Genomic DNA, 12,500 nt, shown 5'->3' on the forward strand with positions numbered 1-12,500 from the left:
CTTCAGGCAACGTGGATCCTGTGCCTCTCCTGTCTTCCTCCAGACTCTGGGACCTCGATTTCCAAAGGAAATGCAAAATTTGCTTTCGTCAGAAAACATGACTTTGGACCACTCAGCAGCAGTCCAGCTCTTTTTTTCCTTAGCCCAGGTGAGACGCTTTTCGCGCTGTTTCTTGGTCAACAGTGGCTTGACACGAGGTATGCGGCAGTTGAAACCCATGTCTTTCAAGCGTCTCTTGGTGGTGGATCTTGAAGCACTGACTCCAGCAGCTGTCCACTCCTTCTGAATCTCCCCCACATTTTTGAATGGGTTTTTTTTCACAATCTTGACCAGGGCGCGGTGATCCCTATGGCTTGTACACTTTTTCTGACCACAGTTTTTCCTTCCCTTTGCCTCTCCATTAATGTGTTTGGACACAGAGCTCTGAGAACAGCCAGCCTCTTCAGCAATAACCTTTTGTGTCTTTCCCTCCTTGTGCAATGTGTCGATGGTTGCCTTTTGGACAGCTGTCAAATCTGAAGTCTTCCCCATGTTTGTGTAGGCTTCAGAACTGGACTGAGAGACCATTTAAAGCCCTTTGCAGGTGTTTTGAGTTAATCAGCTGATTAGTTTGTGGCACCAGGTGTCTTCAAAATTTAATCCTTACACAATATTCTAATTTTGTGACACACGGAATTTTGGATTTTCATTTGTTGCCACTTCAAATCATCAAAATTAAATGAAATAAACATTTGAATGCATCAGTCTGTGTGCAATGAATAAATATAATGTACAAGTTACACCTTTTGAATGCAATTACTGGAATAAATCAAGTTTTTCAAAATATTCTAATTTACTGGCTTTTACCTGTATACGCCACACTGTGAACCCACACCAAACAAGAATGACAAACACATCCGCACAGTAACACAACATAAACACAACAGAACAAATACCCAGAATCTCATGCAGCACTAACTACGCTACAAGGTGTGTGTATGTGTGTGTGGGGGGTAGCGGGGGGTGTATATTGTAGCGTACCGGAAGCGTTAGTGCTGCAAAGGGTTCTGCGTATTTGTGCTGTTGTGTTTATGTTGTGTTACTGTGCGCATGTTCTCCCGAAATTTGTTTGTCATTCTTGTTTGGTGTGGATTCACAGTGTGGCGTATATTTCTAACAATGTTAAAGTTGCTTAAACGGCCACTCTCAGTGTAACCTGTATCGCTGTTGATGAAGTATGCGTTGCATTCACGTACAGGAGCCGCTCATATCTTGTAACTGGGCCGGCACGTTTTCAGAAGGGACGACTATTTGTTGTTGCTGCTGTAGCAGTGCCAGCCAACGATGATAAAATTGTTGTGTTTCTGTATGTTGTTGTTACTGCAGCAGTGCCAACTAATGATGCTAGCATTGATGTGTTTCCATGTGTTGTTGTTGCTGCAGCAGTGTCAACTAATGGTGACACACTATATTGTTGTTGCTGCAGTAGTGTCAAATAATGATGCTAGCATTGATGTGTTCCCATGTGTTGTTGTTGCTGCAGCAGTGCCAACCAATGATGCTAGCATTGATGTGTTTCCATGTGTTGTTGTTGCTGCAGCAGTGCCAACTAATGATACTAACATTGATGTGTTTCTTTGTGTTGTTGTTGTTGTTGTTGTTGCAGCAGTGCCAACTAATGATACTAACATTGATGTGTTTCTGTATGTTGTTGCTGCTGCAGCAGTGCCAACCAATGATGTTAGCATTGATATGTTTCCATGTGTTGTTGTTGCTGCATCCGTGCCAACTAATGATGCTAACATTGATGTGTTTCCATGTGTTGTTGTTGCTGCAGCAGTGTCAACTAACGGTGACACACTATATTGTTGTTGCTGCAGTAGTGTCAAATAATGATGCTAGCATTGATGTGTTCCCATGTGTTGTTGTTGCTGCAGCAGTGCCAACCAATGATGCTAACATTTATGTGTTTCCATGTGTTGTCGTTGTTGCAGCAGTAGTGCCAACTAATGATACTAACATTGATGTGTTTCTTTGTGTTGTTGTTGTTGTTGTTGCAGCAGTGCCAACTAATTAAACTAACATTGATGTGTTTCTGTATGTTGTTGCTGCTGCAGCAGTGCCAACCAATGATGTTAGCATTGATATGTTTCCATGTGTTGTTGTTGCTGCATCAGTGCCAACTAATGATGCTAACATTTATGTGTTTCCATGTGTTGTTGTTACTGCAGCAGTGCCAACTAATGATGCTAGCAATGATGTGTTTACATGTGTTGTTGTTGCAGCAGTAGTGCCAACTAATGATACTAACATTGATGCGTTTCTTTGTGTTGTTGTTGTTGTTGCAGCAGTGCCAACTAATGATGCTACCATTGATGTGTTTCTGTATGTTGTTGCTGCTGCAGCAGTGCCAACCAATGATGTTAGCATTGATATGTTTCCATGTGTTGTTGTTGCTGCATCAGTGCCAACTAGTGATGCTAACATTTATGTGTTTCCATGTGTTGTTGTTGCTGCAGCAGTGCCAACCAATGATGCTAGCATTGATGTGTTTCCATGTGTTATTGTTGTTGCAGCAGTAGTGCCAACTAATGATACTAACATTGATGCGTTTCTTTGTGTTGTTGTTGTTGTTGCAGCAGTGCCAACTAATTATACTAGCATTGATGTGTTTCTGTATGTTGTTGCTGCTGCAGCAGTGCCAACCAATGATGTTAGCATTGATATGTTTCCATGTGTTGTTGTTGCTGCATCAGTGCCAACTAATGATGCTAACATTTATGTGTTTCCATGTGTTGTTGTTACTGCAGCAGTGCCAACTAATGATGCTAGCAATGATGTGTTTACATGTGTTGTTGTTGCAGCAGTAGTGCCAACTAATGATACTAACATTGATGCGTTTCTTTGTGTTGTTGTTGTTGTTGCAGCAGTGCCAACTAATGATGCTACCATTGATGTGTTTCTGTATGTTGTTGCTGCTGCAGCAGTGCCAACCAATGATGTTAGCATTGATATGTTTCCATGTGTTGTTGTTGCTGCATCAGTGCCAACTAGTGATGCTAACATTTATGTGTTTCCATGTGTTGTTGTTGCTGCAGCAGTGCCAACCAATGATGCTAGCATTGATGTGTTTCCATGTGTTATTGTTGTTGCAGCAGTAGTGCCAACTAATGATACTAACATTGATGCGTTTCTTTGTGTTGTTGTTGTTGTTGCAGCAGTGCCAACTAATTATACTAGCATTGATGTGTTTCTGTATGTTGTTGCTGCTGCAGCAGTGCCAACCAATGATGTTAGCATTGATATGTTTCCATGTGTTGTTGTTGCTGCATCAGTGCCAACTAATGATGCTAACATTTATGTGTTTCCATGTGTTGTTGTTACTGCAGCAGTGCCAACTAATGATGCTAGCAATGATGTGTTTACATGTGTTGTTGTTGCAGCAGTAGTGCCAACTAATGATACTAACATTGATGCGTTTCTTTGTGTTGTTGTTGTTGTTGCAGCAGTGCCAACTAATGATGCTACCATTGATGTGTTTCTGTATGTTGTTGCTGCTGCAGCAGTGCCAACCAATGATGTTAGCATTGATATGTTTCCATGTGTTGTTGTTGCTGCATCAGTGCCAACTAGTGATGCTAACATTTATGTTTCCATGTGTTGTCGTTGTTGCAGCAGTAGTGCCAACTAATGATACTAACATTGATGTGTTTCTTTGTGTTGTTGTTGTTGTTGTTGCAGCAGTGCCAACTAATTAAACTAACATTGATGTGTTTCTGTATGTTGTTGCTGCTGCAGCAGTGCCAACCAATGATGTTAGCATTGATATGTTTCCATGTGTTGTTGTTGCTGCATCAGTGCCAACTAATGATGCTAACATTTATGTGTTTCCATGTGTTGTTGTTACTGCAGCAGTGCCAACTAATGATGCTAGCAATGATGTGTTTACATGTGTTGTTGTTGCAGCAGTAGTGCCAACTAATGATACTAACATTGATGCGTTTCTTTGTGTTGTTGTTGTTGTTGCAGCAGTGCCAACTAATGATGCTACCATTGATGTGTTTCTGTATGTTGTTGCTGCTGCAGCAGTGCCAACCAATGATGTTAGCATTGATATGTTTCCATGTGTTGTTGTTGCTGCATCAGTGCCAACTAGTGATGCTAACATTTATGTGTTTCCATGTGTTGTTGTTGCTGCAGCAGTGCCAACCAATGATGCTAGCATTGATGTGTTTCCATGTGTTATTGTTGTTGCAGCAGTAGTGCCAACTAATGATACTAACATTGATGCGTTTCTTTGTGTTGTTGTTGTTGTTGCAGCAGTGCCAACTAATTATACTAGCATTGATGTGTTTCTGTATGTTGTTGCTGCTGCAGCAGTGCCAACCAATGATGTTAGCATTGATATGTTTCCATGTGTTGTTGTTGCTGCATCAGTGCCAACTAATGATGCTAACATTTATGTGTTTCCATGTGTTGTTGTTACTGCAGCAGTGCCAACTAATGATGTTAGCATTGATATGTTTCCATGTGTTGTTGTTGCTGCATCAGTGCCAACTAATGATGCTAACATTTATGTGTTTCCATGTGTTGTTGTTACTGCAGCAGTGCCAACTAGTGATGCTAACATTTATGTGTTTCCATGTGTTGTTGTTGCTGCAGCAGTGCCAACCAATGATGCTAGCATTGATGTGTTTCCATGTGTTATTGTTGTTGCAGCAGTAGTGCCAACTAATGATACTAACATTGATGCGTTTCTTTGTGTTGTTGTTGTTGTTGCAGCAGTGCCAACTAATTATACTAACATTGATGTGTTTCTGTATGTTGTTGCTGCTGCAGCAGTGCCAACCAATGATGTTAGCATTGATATGTTTCCATGTGTTGTTGTTGCTGCATCAGTGCCAACTAATGATGCTAACATTTATGTGTTTCCATGTGTTGTTGTTACTGCAGCAGTGCCAACTAATGATGCTAGCATTGATGTGTTTCCATGTGTTGTTGTTGTTGCAGCAGTAGTGCCAACTAATGATACTAACATTGATGCGTTTCTTTGTGTTGTTGTTGTTGCAGCAGTGCCAACTAATTATACTAACATTGATGTGTTTCTGTATGTTGTTGCTGCTGCAGCAGTGCCAACCAATGATGTTAGCATTGATATGTTTCCATGTGTTGTTGTTGCTGCATCAGTGCCAACTAATGATGCTAACATTTATGTGTTTCCACGTGTTGTTGTTGCTGCAGCAGTGCCAACCAATGATGCTAGCATTGATGTGTTTCCATGTGTTGCTGTTGTTGCAGCAGTAGTGCCAACTAATGATACTAACATTGATGTGTTTCTTTGTGTTGTTGTTGTTGTTGCAGCAGTGCCAACTAATGATACTAACATTGATGTGTTTCTATATGTTGTTGCTGCTGCAGCAGTGCCAACCAATGATGTTAGCATTGATATGTTTCCATGTGTTGTTGTTGCTGCATCCGTGCCAACTAGTGATGCTAACATTGATGTGTTTCCATGTGTTGTTGTTGCTGCAGCAGTGTCAACTAACGGTGACACACTATATTGTTGTTGCTGCAGCAGTGCCAACTAATGATGCTAACATTTATGTTTCCATGTGTTGTTGTTACTGCAGCAGTGCCAACTAATGATGCTAGCAATGATGTGTTTCCATGTGTTGTTGTTGTTGTTGCAGCAGTAGTGCCAACTAATGATACTAACATTGATGCGTTTCTGTGTGTTGTTGTTGTTGTTGCAGCAGTGCCAACTAATGATACTAACATTGATGTGTTTCTGTATGTTGTTGCTGCTGCAGCAGTGCCAACCAATGATGTTAGCATTGATATGTTTCCATGTGTTGTTGTTGCTGCATCAGTGCCAACTAATGATGCTAACATTTATGTGTTTCCATGTGTTGTTGTTACTGCAGCAGTGCCAACTAATGATGCTAGCAATGATGTGTTTCCATGTGTTGTTGTTGTTGCAGCAGTAGTGCCAACTAATGATACTAACATTGATGCGTTTCTTTGTGTTGTTGTTGTTGTTGCAGCAGTGCCAACTAATTATACTAACATTGATGTGTTTCTGTATGTTGTTGCTGCTGCAGCAGTGCCAACCAATGATGTTAGCATTGATATGTTTCCATGTGTTGTTGTTGCTGCATCAGTGCCAACTAATGATGCTAACATTTATGTTTCCATGTGTTGTTGTTGCTGCTGCAGCAGTGCCAACCAATGATGTTAGCATTGATATGTTTCCATGTGTTGTTGTTGCTGCATCAGTGCCAACTAATGATGCTAACATTTATGTTTCCATGTGTTGTTGTTGCTGCAGCAGTGCCAACCAATGATGCTAGCATTGATGTGTTTCCATGTGGTGTTGTTGTTGCAGCAGTAGTACCAACTAATGATACTAACATTGATGCGTTTCTTTGTGTTGTTGTTGCAGCAGTAGTGCCAACTAATGATACTAACATTGATGCGTTTATTTGTGTTGTTGTTGTTGCAGCAGTGCCAACTAATTATACTAACATTGATGTGTTTCTGTATGTTGTTGCTGCTGCAGCAGTGCCAACCAATGATGTTAGCATTGATATGTTTCCATGTGTTGTTGTTGCTGCATCAGTGCCAACTAGTGATGCTAACATTTATGTGTTTCCATGTGTTGTTGTTACTGCAGCAGTGCCAACTAATGATGCTAGCAATGATGTGTTTACATTTGTTGTCGTTGCTGCAGCAGTGCCAACTAATGATGCTAGCAATGATGTGTTTCCATGTGTTGTTGTTGTTGCAGCAGTAGTGCCAACTAATGATGATAACATATATGTGTTTCCATGTGTTGTTGTTTCTGCAGCAGTGTCAACTAACAACGCTAGCGGTGACACGCTTCCATGTGTTGTTGTTGCTGCAGCAGTGCAGTATTGGTGGAAAGTGGGTCAAATTTAGTTCAAAGAACCATGAGTAAAGTCACCCGAAATGAGAACGAGGGCATTGGGGTGTTTGGCCTGTTGCCTAACAACATCGGCATTTGGGTGTTTGGTCTGTTGCCTAACAACATCAGCATGAATGGTGTCGCAAGCGGAAGCCTGGTCTGCAGAAGGAGGGATGTACACTCGGATAAAGATTACAGAAGTAAACACCCTTGGCAAATACAAACTAGAGATGCGCGGATAGGCAATTATTTCATCCGCAACCGCATCACAAAAGTCGTCAACCATCCGCATCCACCCGAATTTAACATTTAATCAACACCGCACCCGCCCGTTATATATCTAATATAGACGATGCAAGGCATTAGTGAGGTTATAAAGCTTTTGCCTGCTAAAGAAAGGAGACTGATCCAATGGAGCAGAGACATTCAATGCGTGCCACGCTGTCACGGCCCAGACGCACACCAGTGCGCAATCATCTGGGAGTCGCGCTGAGCTCACACTCGGCTCACCAGGGTGAGCCCCACCCCTTTCGTGAGCGCACTGCGCGCGGAGGGACCCCTGATACGAGCCCCCGGCCACGGGGGTGGCGGGCAGGTAAGCTGCTTACCTGCTGCGCGTGACGCCGGCCGCAGCGAAGGCGGACGAGGCGGGGTGTCGGTGCGGTGGGCGCGGTGGTGACCCTGGACGTGCGTCGGGCCCTTCTCGCGGATCGCCTCAGCTACGGCTCCCGGTGGGGCCCTCTCGGGGGAAGGGGCCTCGGTCCCGGACCCCGGCGAGGCGTCCCTTCTCCGCTCCGTAAAAGTGTCCATCTCTTTTTTTTTTCTTCTTCTGTTGTGGCATATGCTGCAGGTGCCTGCTCGTTTTTCGTATGTGGGTAACAACATTTAACTATGTATATATATTTACCAATTGGTTTAACTGCCACCCGCCTGAATCTATTTAAAATCTAATTTTTTTTTATTTCAACCGCCCGACCCGACCCGCGGATAAAATCTAATTTTTTTTTTATTTCAACCGCCCGATCCACGGATAATCCGCGGACTCCGCGGTTGTGTCCGCAAACCGCGCATCTCTAATACAAACACACTCCTTTACAGTAATATGTCCAGGATTACACCACTGCTCATTCACCCAACGTCTTTCTTCTTACCGCTCAGGAGTGTGTGTGTGATTGATGTGTTTCCGCATGTTGTTGTGCTGCTGCAGTGCCAACCAACGATGCTAACATTGATGCGTTTTTGTGTGTTGTTGCTGCAGCAGTGCCAGCTTCTCCCAGGCCACCAGAAGCCACGTGTTGATGGGAAGCGACTCGGCGGTGCAGAGGTTGTCTCACGGTCTTAACGGGATGGGCGCTCAGCTACACGACTTCTACAGCCTCCCGAAGTCCGGCAAGCTCCACTCCCCGGCGCCGGATGACTCCCCTGAGGAGGCCGGCTATGTCCTCCCTCGGGGTCTGGGCGGCGAGGCTGACGGCGGCCCGTGGGAGTCGTACCCGGAGGACGAGGACGTGTACACCTTCCAGACGCCGTGCAACGCTCTGGCCGCCGCGCAGCCAGGCGACAACTACGACCTCCCCACGCCGCCCGGGTCCTTCTACCAAATACCGCGGACGCTGGACAAGAACCACAACGCGCTGACGGCGCCCGGCTCGGAGTCGTCTTGCACTCCGCCCCCTCCCAGGCCGCCCAAGCCTGGCGGCGAGCAGTGGGGGAGTCCTCGCTCGCTGGGGAGTCAGAACGGAGAGGCGGCGGTGGCGGTCATCCCGCGGAGGAACACTCTGCCGGCCGTGGAGAACATCCGACTGCACCGAGGTAACGCCAAGGCAGAGCTTTGTAGGCGGTGGCCAGTTGACCCGGCACCATCTCCTTCACAGGCTCGTCGTTTGAAACCGCCGGCCATCAGCGTCCTTCACTCTTCAACAGGTCGGGACAGTCGGTGGAGTCGGTGGACGACGGCTTCAGCTCCTACTTGGTGAGTCCCGCCTTTGGCCTCTCTTTCCCAGCCCCTGACCTCTGACCCCTTTAGAGAACCACAACCCCGCTGACCCGCTCGGACAGCGGTGCCTCGGATGACAACTACGTGCCCATGAACCCCGGCTCGTCGCCGCTGAGCGCCGCCCAGGCGGACAGTCCCAGGACCGCATACATCCCCATGAGCCCCGGGCCACAGCACTTTGACTTCCCGGGCTTCTCCGCCACGCTGCCCGCCCGCAAGGGGAGCTCCGCCTCCTTGTGCCAGCGGCCCGGACGCCTCAGCGACGTCACTCCGCCGCCCATCAACCGCAACCTCAAGCCCAACAGGAAGTGTAAGTCGCCACAATAAAAGCACACTTATCGGTGGGGGCGGAGCTCAGAGTACCAATGTTGCTGTTGTACCGGCAGCTAAACCGACACCCTTGGACCTGAAGAACAGCAGCTTGATTGACGAGCTTCCCTTCAAGAGTCCCGTAACCACGTCTTGGACACGCCCCTTGTGAGTCTCTCACACTCACACACACACACACACAGGTAAAGGTGTGTGGTTGTCGTCCACAGATCCAACATGGAGGCTGTTTCATCACAGCGATGTCGTCCAGTGTCCACACAAAGCGTCACCAGCACAGACTCTGCAGACAGCGAGGAGAACTACGTGGCCATGGTGAGAATGTCACTTTGTGTCATTTAAGCGACTGTGAATTGTTCTTGTTTGCGGATGACTCGGCCCTGCTGGTATCAGACAAGGACAAGTCACAGGTGGAGAAAATCCTCAGTGCTGAACTCTGTAGAACTTGCACCTGCAAACTATCCATACACTTGGCTAAAACACAATCCATCCTGTTTGGGTCCCACATCAACCTTAAGAAAGTCAATGACTTCACTATAAAAGTGGGTACCAGGAAAGATGAGGTCACCTACCTAGGTTCCATTCTAGAGGCTAATCTTTCCTGTGATAAAATGGCAACCAGGGTCATCAAAAAGGTCAACCAACGAACGAGATTTCTCTATAGAATCTCCTCTCTGGTCAATAAAAGCAAAACCCTCAAATCTAGACTCCAAACATCCCAGAACAAGCTAGTCAGATTACTTCTAGACCTCCACCCCAGATCACACCTCACTCCTACCCACTTCTCCAAAGTGGGCTGGCTCAGGGTGGAGGACAGAGTCAAACAACTTGCACTGAGCCTGGTCTATAAAATCCGCCACACCTCCCTGATACCGAAGTACATGTCAAACTACTTCCTTAACGTAAATGAGCGCCATAACCACAACACCAGGGGGAGCTCCACTAACCACGTTAAACCCAGATTCCCATCTAACAAAGGTCTTAACTCATTCTCCTTCTATGCCACATCAATGTGGAATGCACTCCCAACAGGTGTAAAAGAAAGGGCATCTCTATCCTCCTTCAAAACCGCACTAAAAGAACACCTCCAGGCAACTTCAACCCTAAACTAACACCCTCCCTTCCACATCCCACCTCCCCGGATTGTAAATAATCAAATGTAGATACTTGTTCTTATACTTTCTGATCTCTCTCTCTATGTCCACTACTTGCTGTACATATCCTACCAAGTCACATTGGGGTGTTACCATTTAGTGGTCAATTGTAGGGAATAAGTACTGTACTGTGCAACCTACTAATAAAAGTCTCAATCAATCAATCAATGGTGAGAATGTCACTTTGTGTCACGTCCCTGACCGACGGCCATGTTGTTTGTGCCACCTCCGCAGCAGAACCCGGCGTCCACCTCGCCGGCCGTGAGCGCCAGCGGCAGCCCCGCCCTCCGCAAGAGCGGCAACGTGGACTACTTGGCGCTGGACTTCCAGCCCGCCTCTCCCTGCACGCACAGAAAAGTAGACTTTTATTTCCCTTTTGTATGATCTTTCTCAAGTATTGAAATGACCTCATGAATATTCATGCTACTATTGAAATGAGCTCAAAAATATTCATGTGAGACTTTTACACCACGAGGAGGTTTATTGAAGTACTTTTATTCACAGACAATAGAGCTTGAACTTGAAATTCTAACACTTATTATTATTATTATTATTATTATTATTATTGTTGTTGTTGTTATTGTTTTTTATTATTGTTGTTGTTGTTGTTATTGTTATTATTATTATTATTATTAATAATAATAATAATGTTATTATAGTTATTACCATTATTATTATTATTATTGCTATTATTACTGTTGTAAATATTATTTTTATTATTATTACTATTAAAATTATTATTAATAATAATAATATTATTATTATTACCATTATTGTTATTACTATTATTATTATTATTATTATTATTATTATTATTATTATTATTATTATTGTTATTACAATTATCATTATTTTATTATTATTATTATTACTGTTAGTATTATAATTATTACTGTTATTATTTCTATTGTTGTTACTATTATTAGTATTACTAGTATTATTACTATTATATTTTATATTTGTGTAACTATTTTATTTTTGTTTTTATTACTATTATTAATATTACTATTATAATTGTATTATTATAATAATAATAATTATTATTAATATTACTATTATTAGTATTAGTATTATTACTACCATTATTATTATTAGTGTTATTATTATTGTTACTATTTCTATTTTTGTTATTTTTGTTAGTAATATTATTATTATTATTATTATCATTATTATTATTATTACCATTATTAGTATTACTATTATTATTACTATTATTATTGTTATTGTATATTGTTACTATTAATATTATTATTTATTTTTTTATTAATAATAATTGTATTATTATTATTATTACTACTATTATTATTCTTATTATTTATATTGTTAAAAACAATTTTAATTAATAATAATATTATTATTACGATTATTAGTATTATTATTATTGTTATTTTTAATAATAATAATAATAATAATAATAATAATAATAATGACTTAGATTTATATAGCGCTTTTCTAGACACTCAAAGTGCTTCACGGAGAAGTGAGAAGCCATAATTTATTCACACCTGGTGGTGGTAAGCTACTTTCATAGCCACAGCTGCCCTGGGGTAGACTGACGGAAGTATAATAATTATTATTGTTACTATTACTGGTATTGTTACAATTATTATTATTACAATTATTATCAATAGTTGCAGTAGTATTACTATTATCATTATTATTATTATTGTTACTATTATTATTAATAATATTATTAAATAATATTGTTTTTATTACTATTATAAGCGAATGCTAGTGAATAAGAGTGAATGTTTAGGTGGTATTGTAATATTACTCTAATATTAATATTATGATGATGAAATACTACAGTAGTGTTAGGTTGAAAGTGGTGTAGCAGCAGACTTCAGAGGTCTGATAAGAGTGGTGTCACCTGTGCACACATGGTCGGTGACTTCAGACTTTTAGTATTATTATTATTATAATTGATACATTATGGTGTCACCTGTGCAGCCGTCCACATGGTCGGTGACATCAGACTATTATTATTATTATAATAATGGCTATATGATGGTGTCACCTGTGCAGCCGTCCACATGGTCGGTGACATCAGACTATTATTATTATTATAATAATGGCTATATGATGGTGTCACCTGTGCAGCCGTCCACATGGTCGGTGA

At 42.4% G+C, this 12,500-nt stretch overlaps 1 protein-coding gene across 1 annotated transcript in view; it reads left to right on the forward strand.

Annotated features, from left to right (window-relative positions):
• The window catches only part of gab2 (GRB2-associated binding protein 2), a 91,778-nt gene that overhangs the window by 76,805 nt on the left and 2,473 nt on the right, over positions 1–12,500 (forward strand). The window contains exons 4-9 of the mRNA XM_061972171.1: positions 8,163–8,716; positions 8,779–8,876; positions 8,931–9,210; positions 9,287–9,377; positions 9,440–9,542; positions 10,616–10,738. Coding sequence (XP_061828155.1) covers positions 8,163–8,716; positions 8,779–8,876; positions 8,931–9,210; positions 9,287–9,377; positions 9,440–9,542; positions 10,616–10,738 — 1,249 coding nt within the window. The remainder of the gene's footprint in view (positions 1–8,162; positions 8,717–8,778; positions 8,877–8,930; positions 9,211–9,286; positions 9,378–9,439; positions 9,543–10,615; positions 10,739–12,500) is intronic.

This window comes from Nerophis lumbriciformis, linkage group LG17 (assembly GCF_033978685.3).
Source record: "Nerophis lumbriciformis linkage group LG17, RoL_Nlum_v2.1, whole genome shotgun sequence".
NCBI lineage: Eukaryota > Metazoa > Chordata > Actinopteri > Syngnathiformes > Syngnathidae > Nerophis > Nerophis lumbriciformis.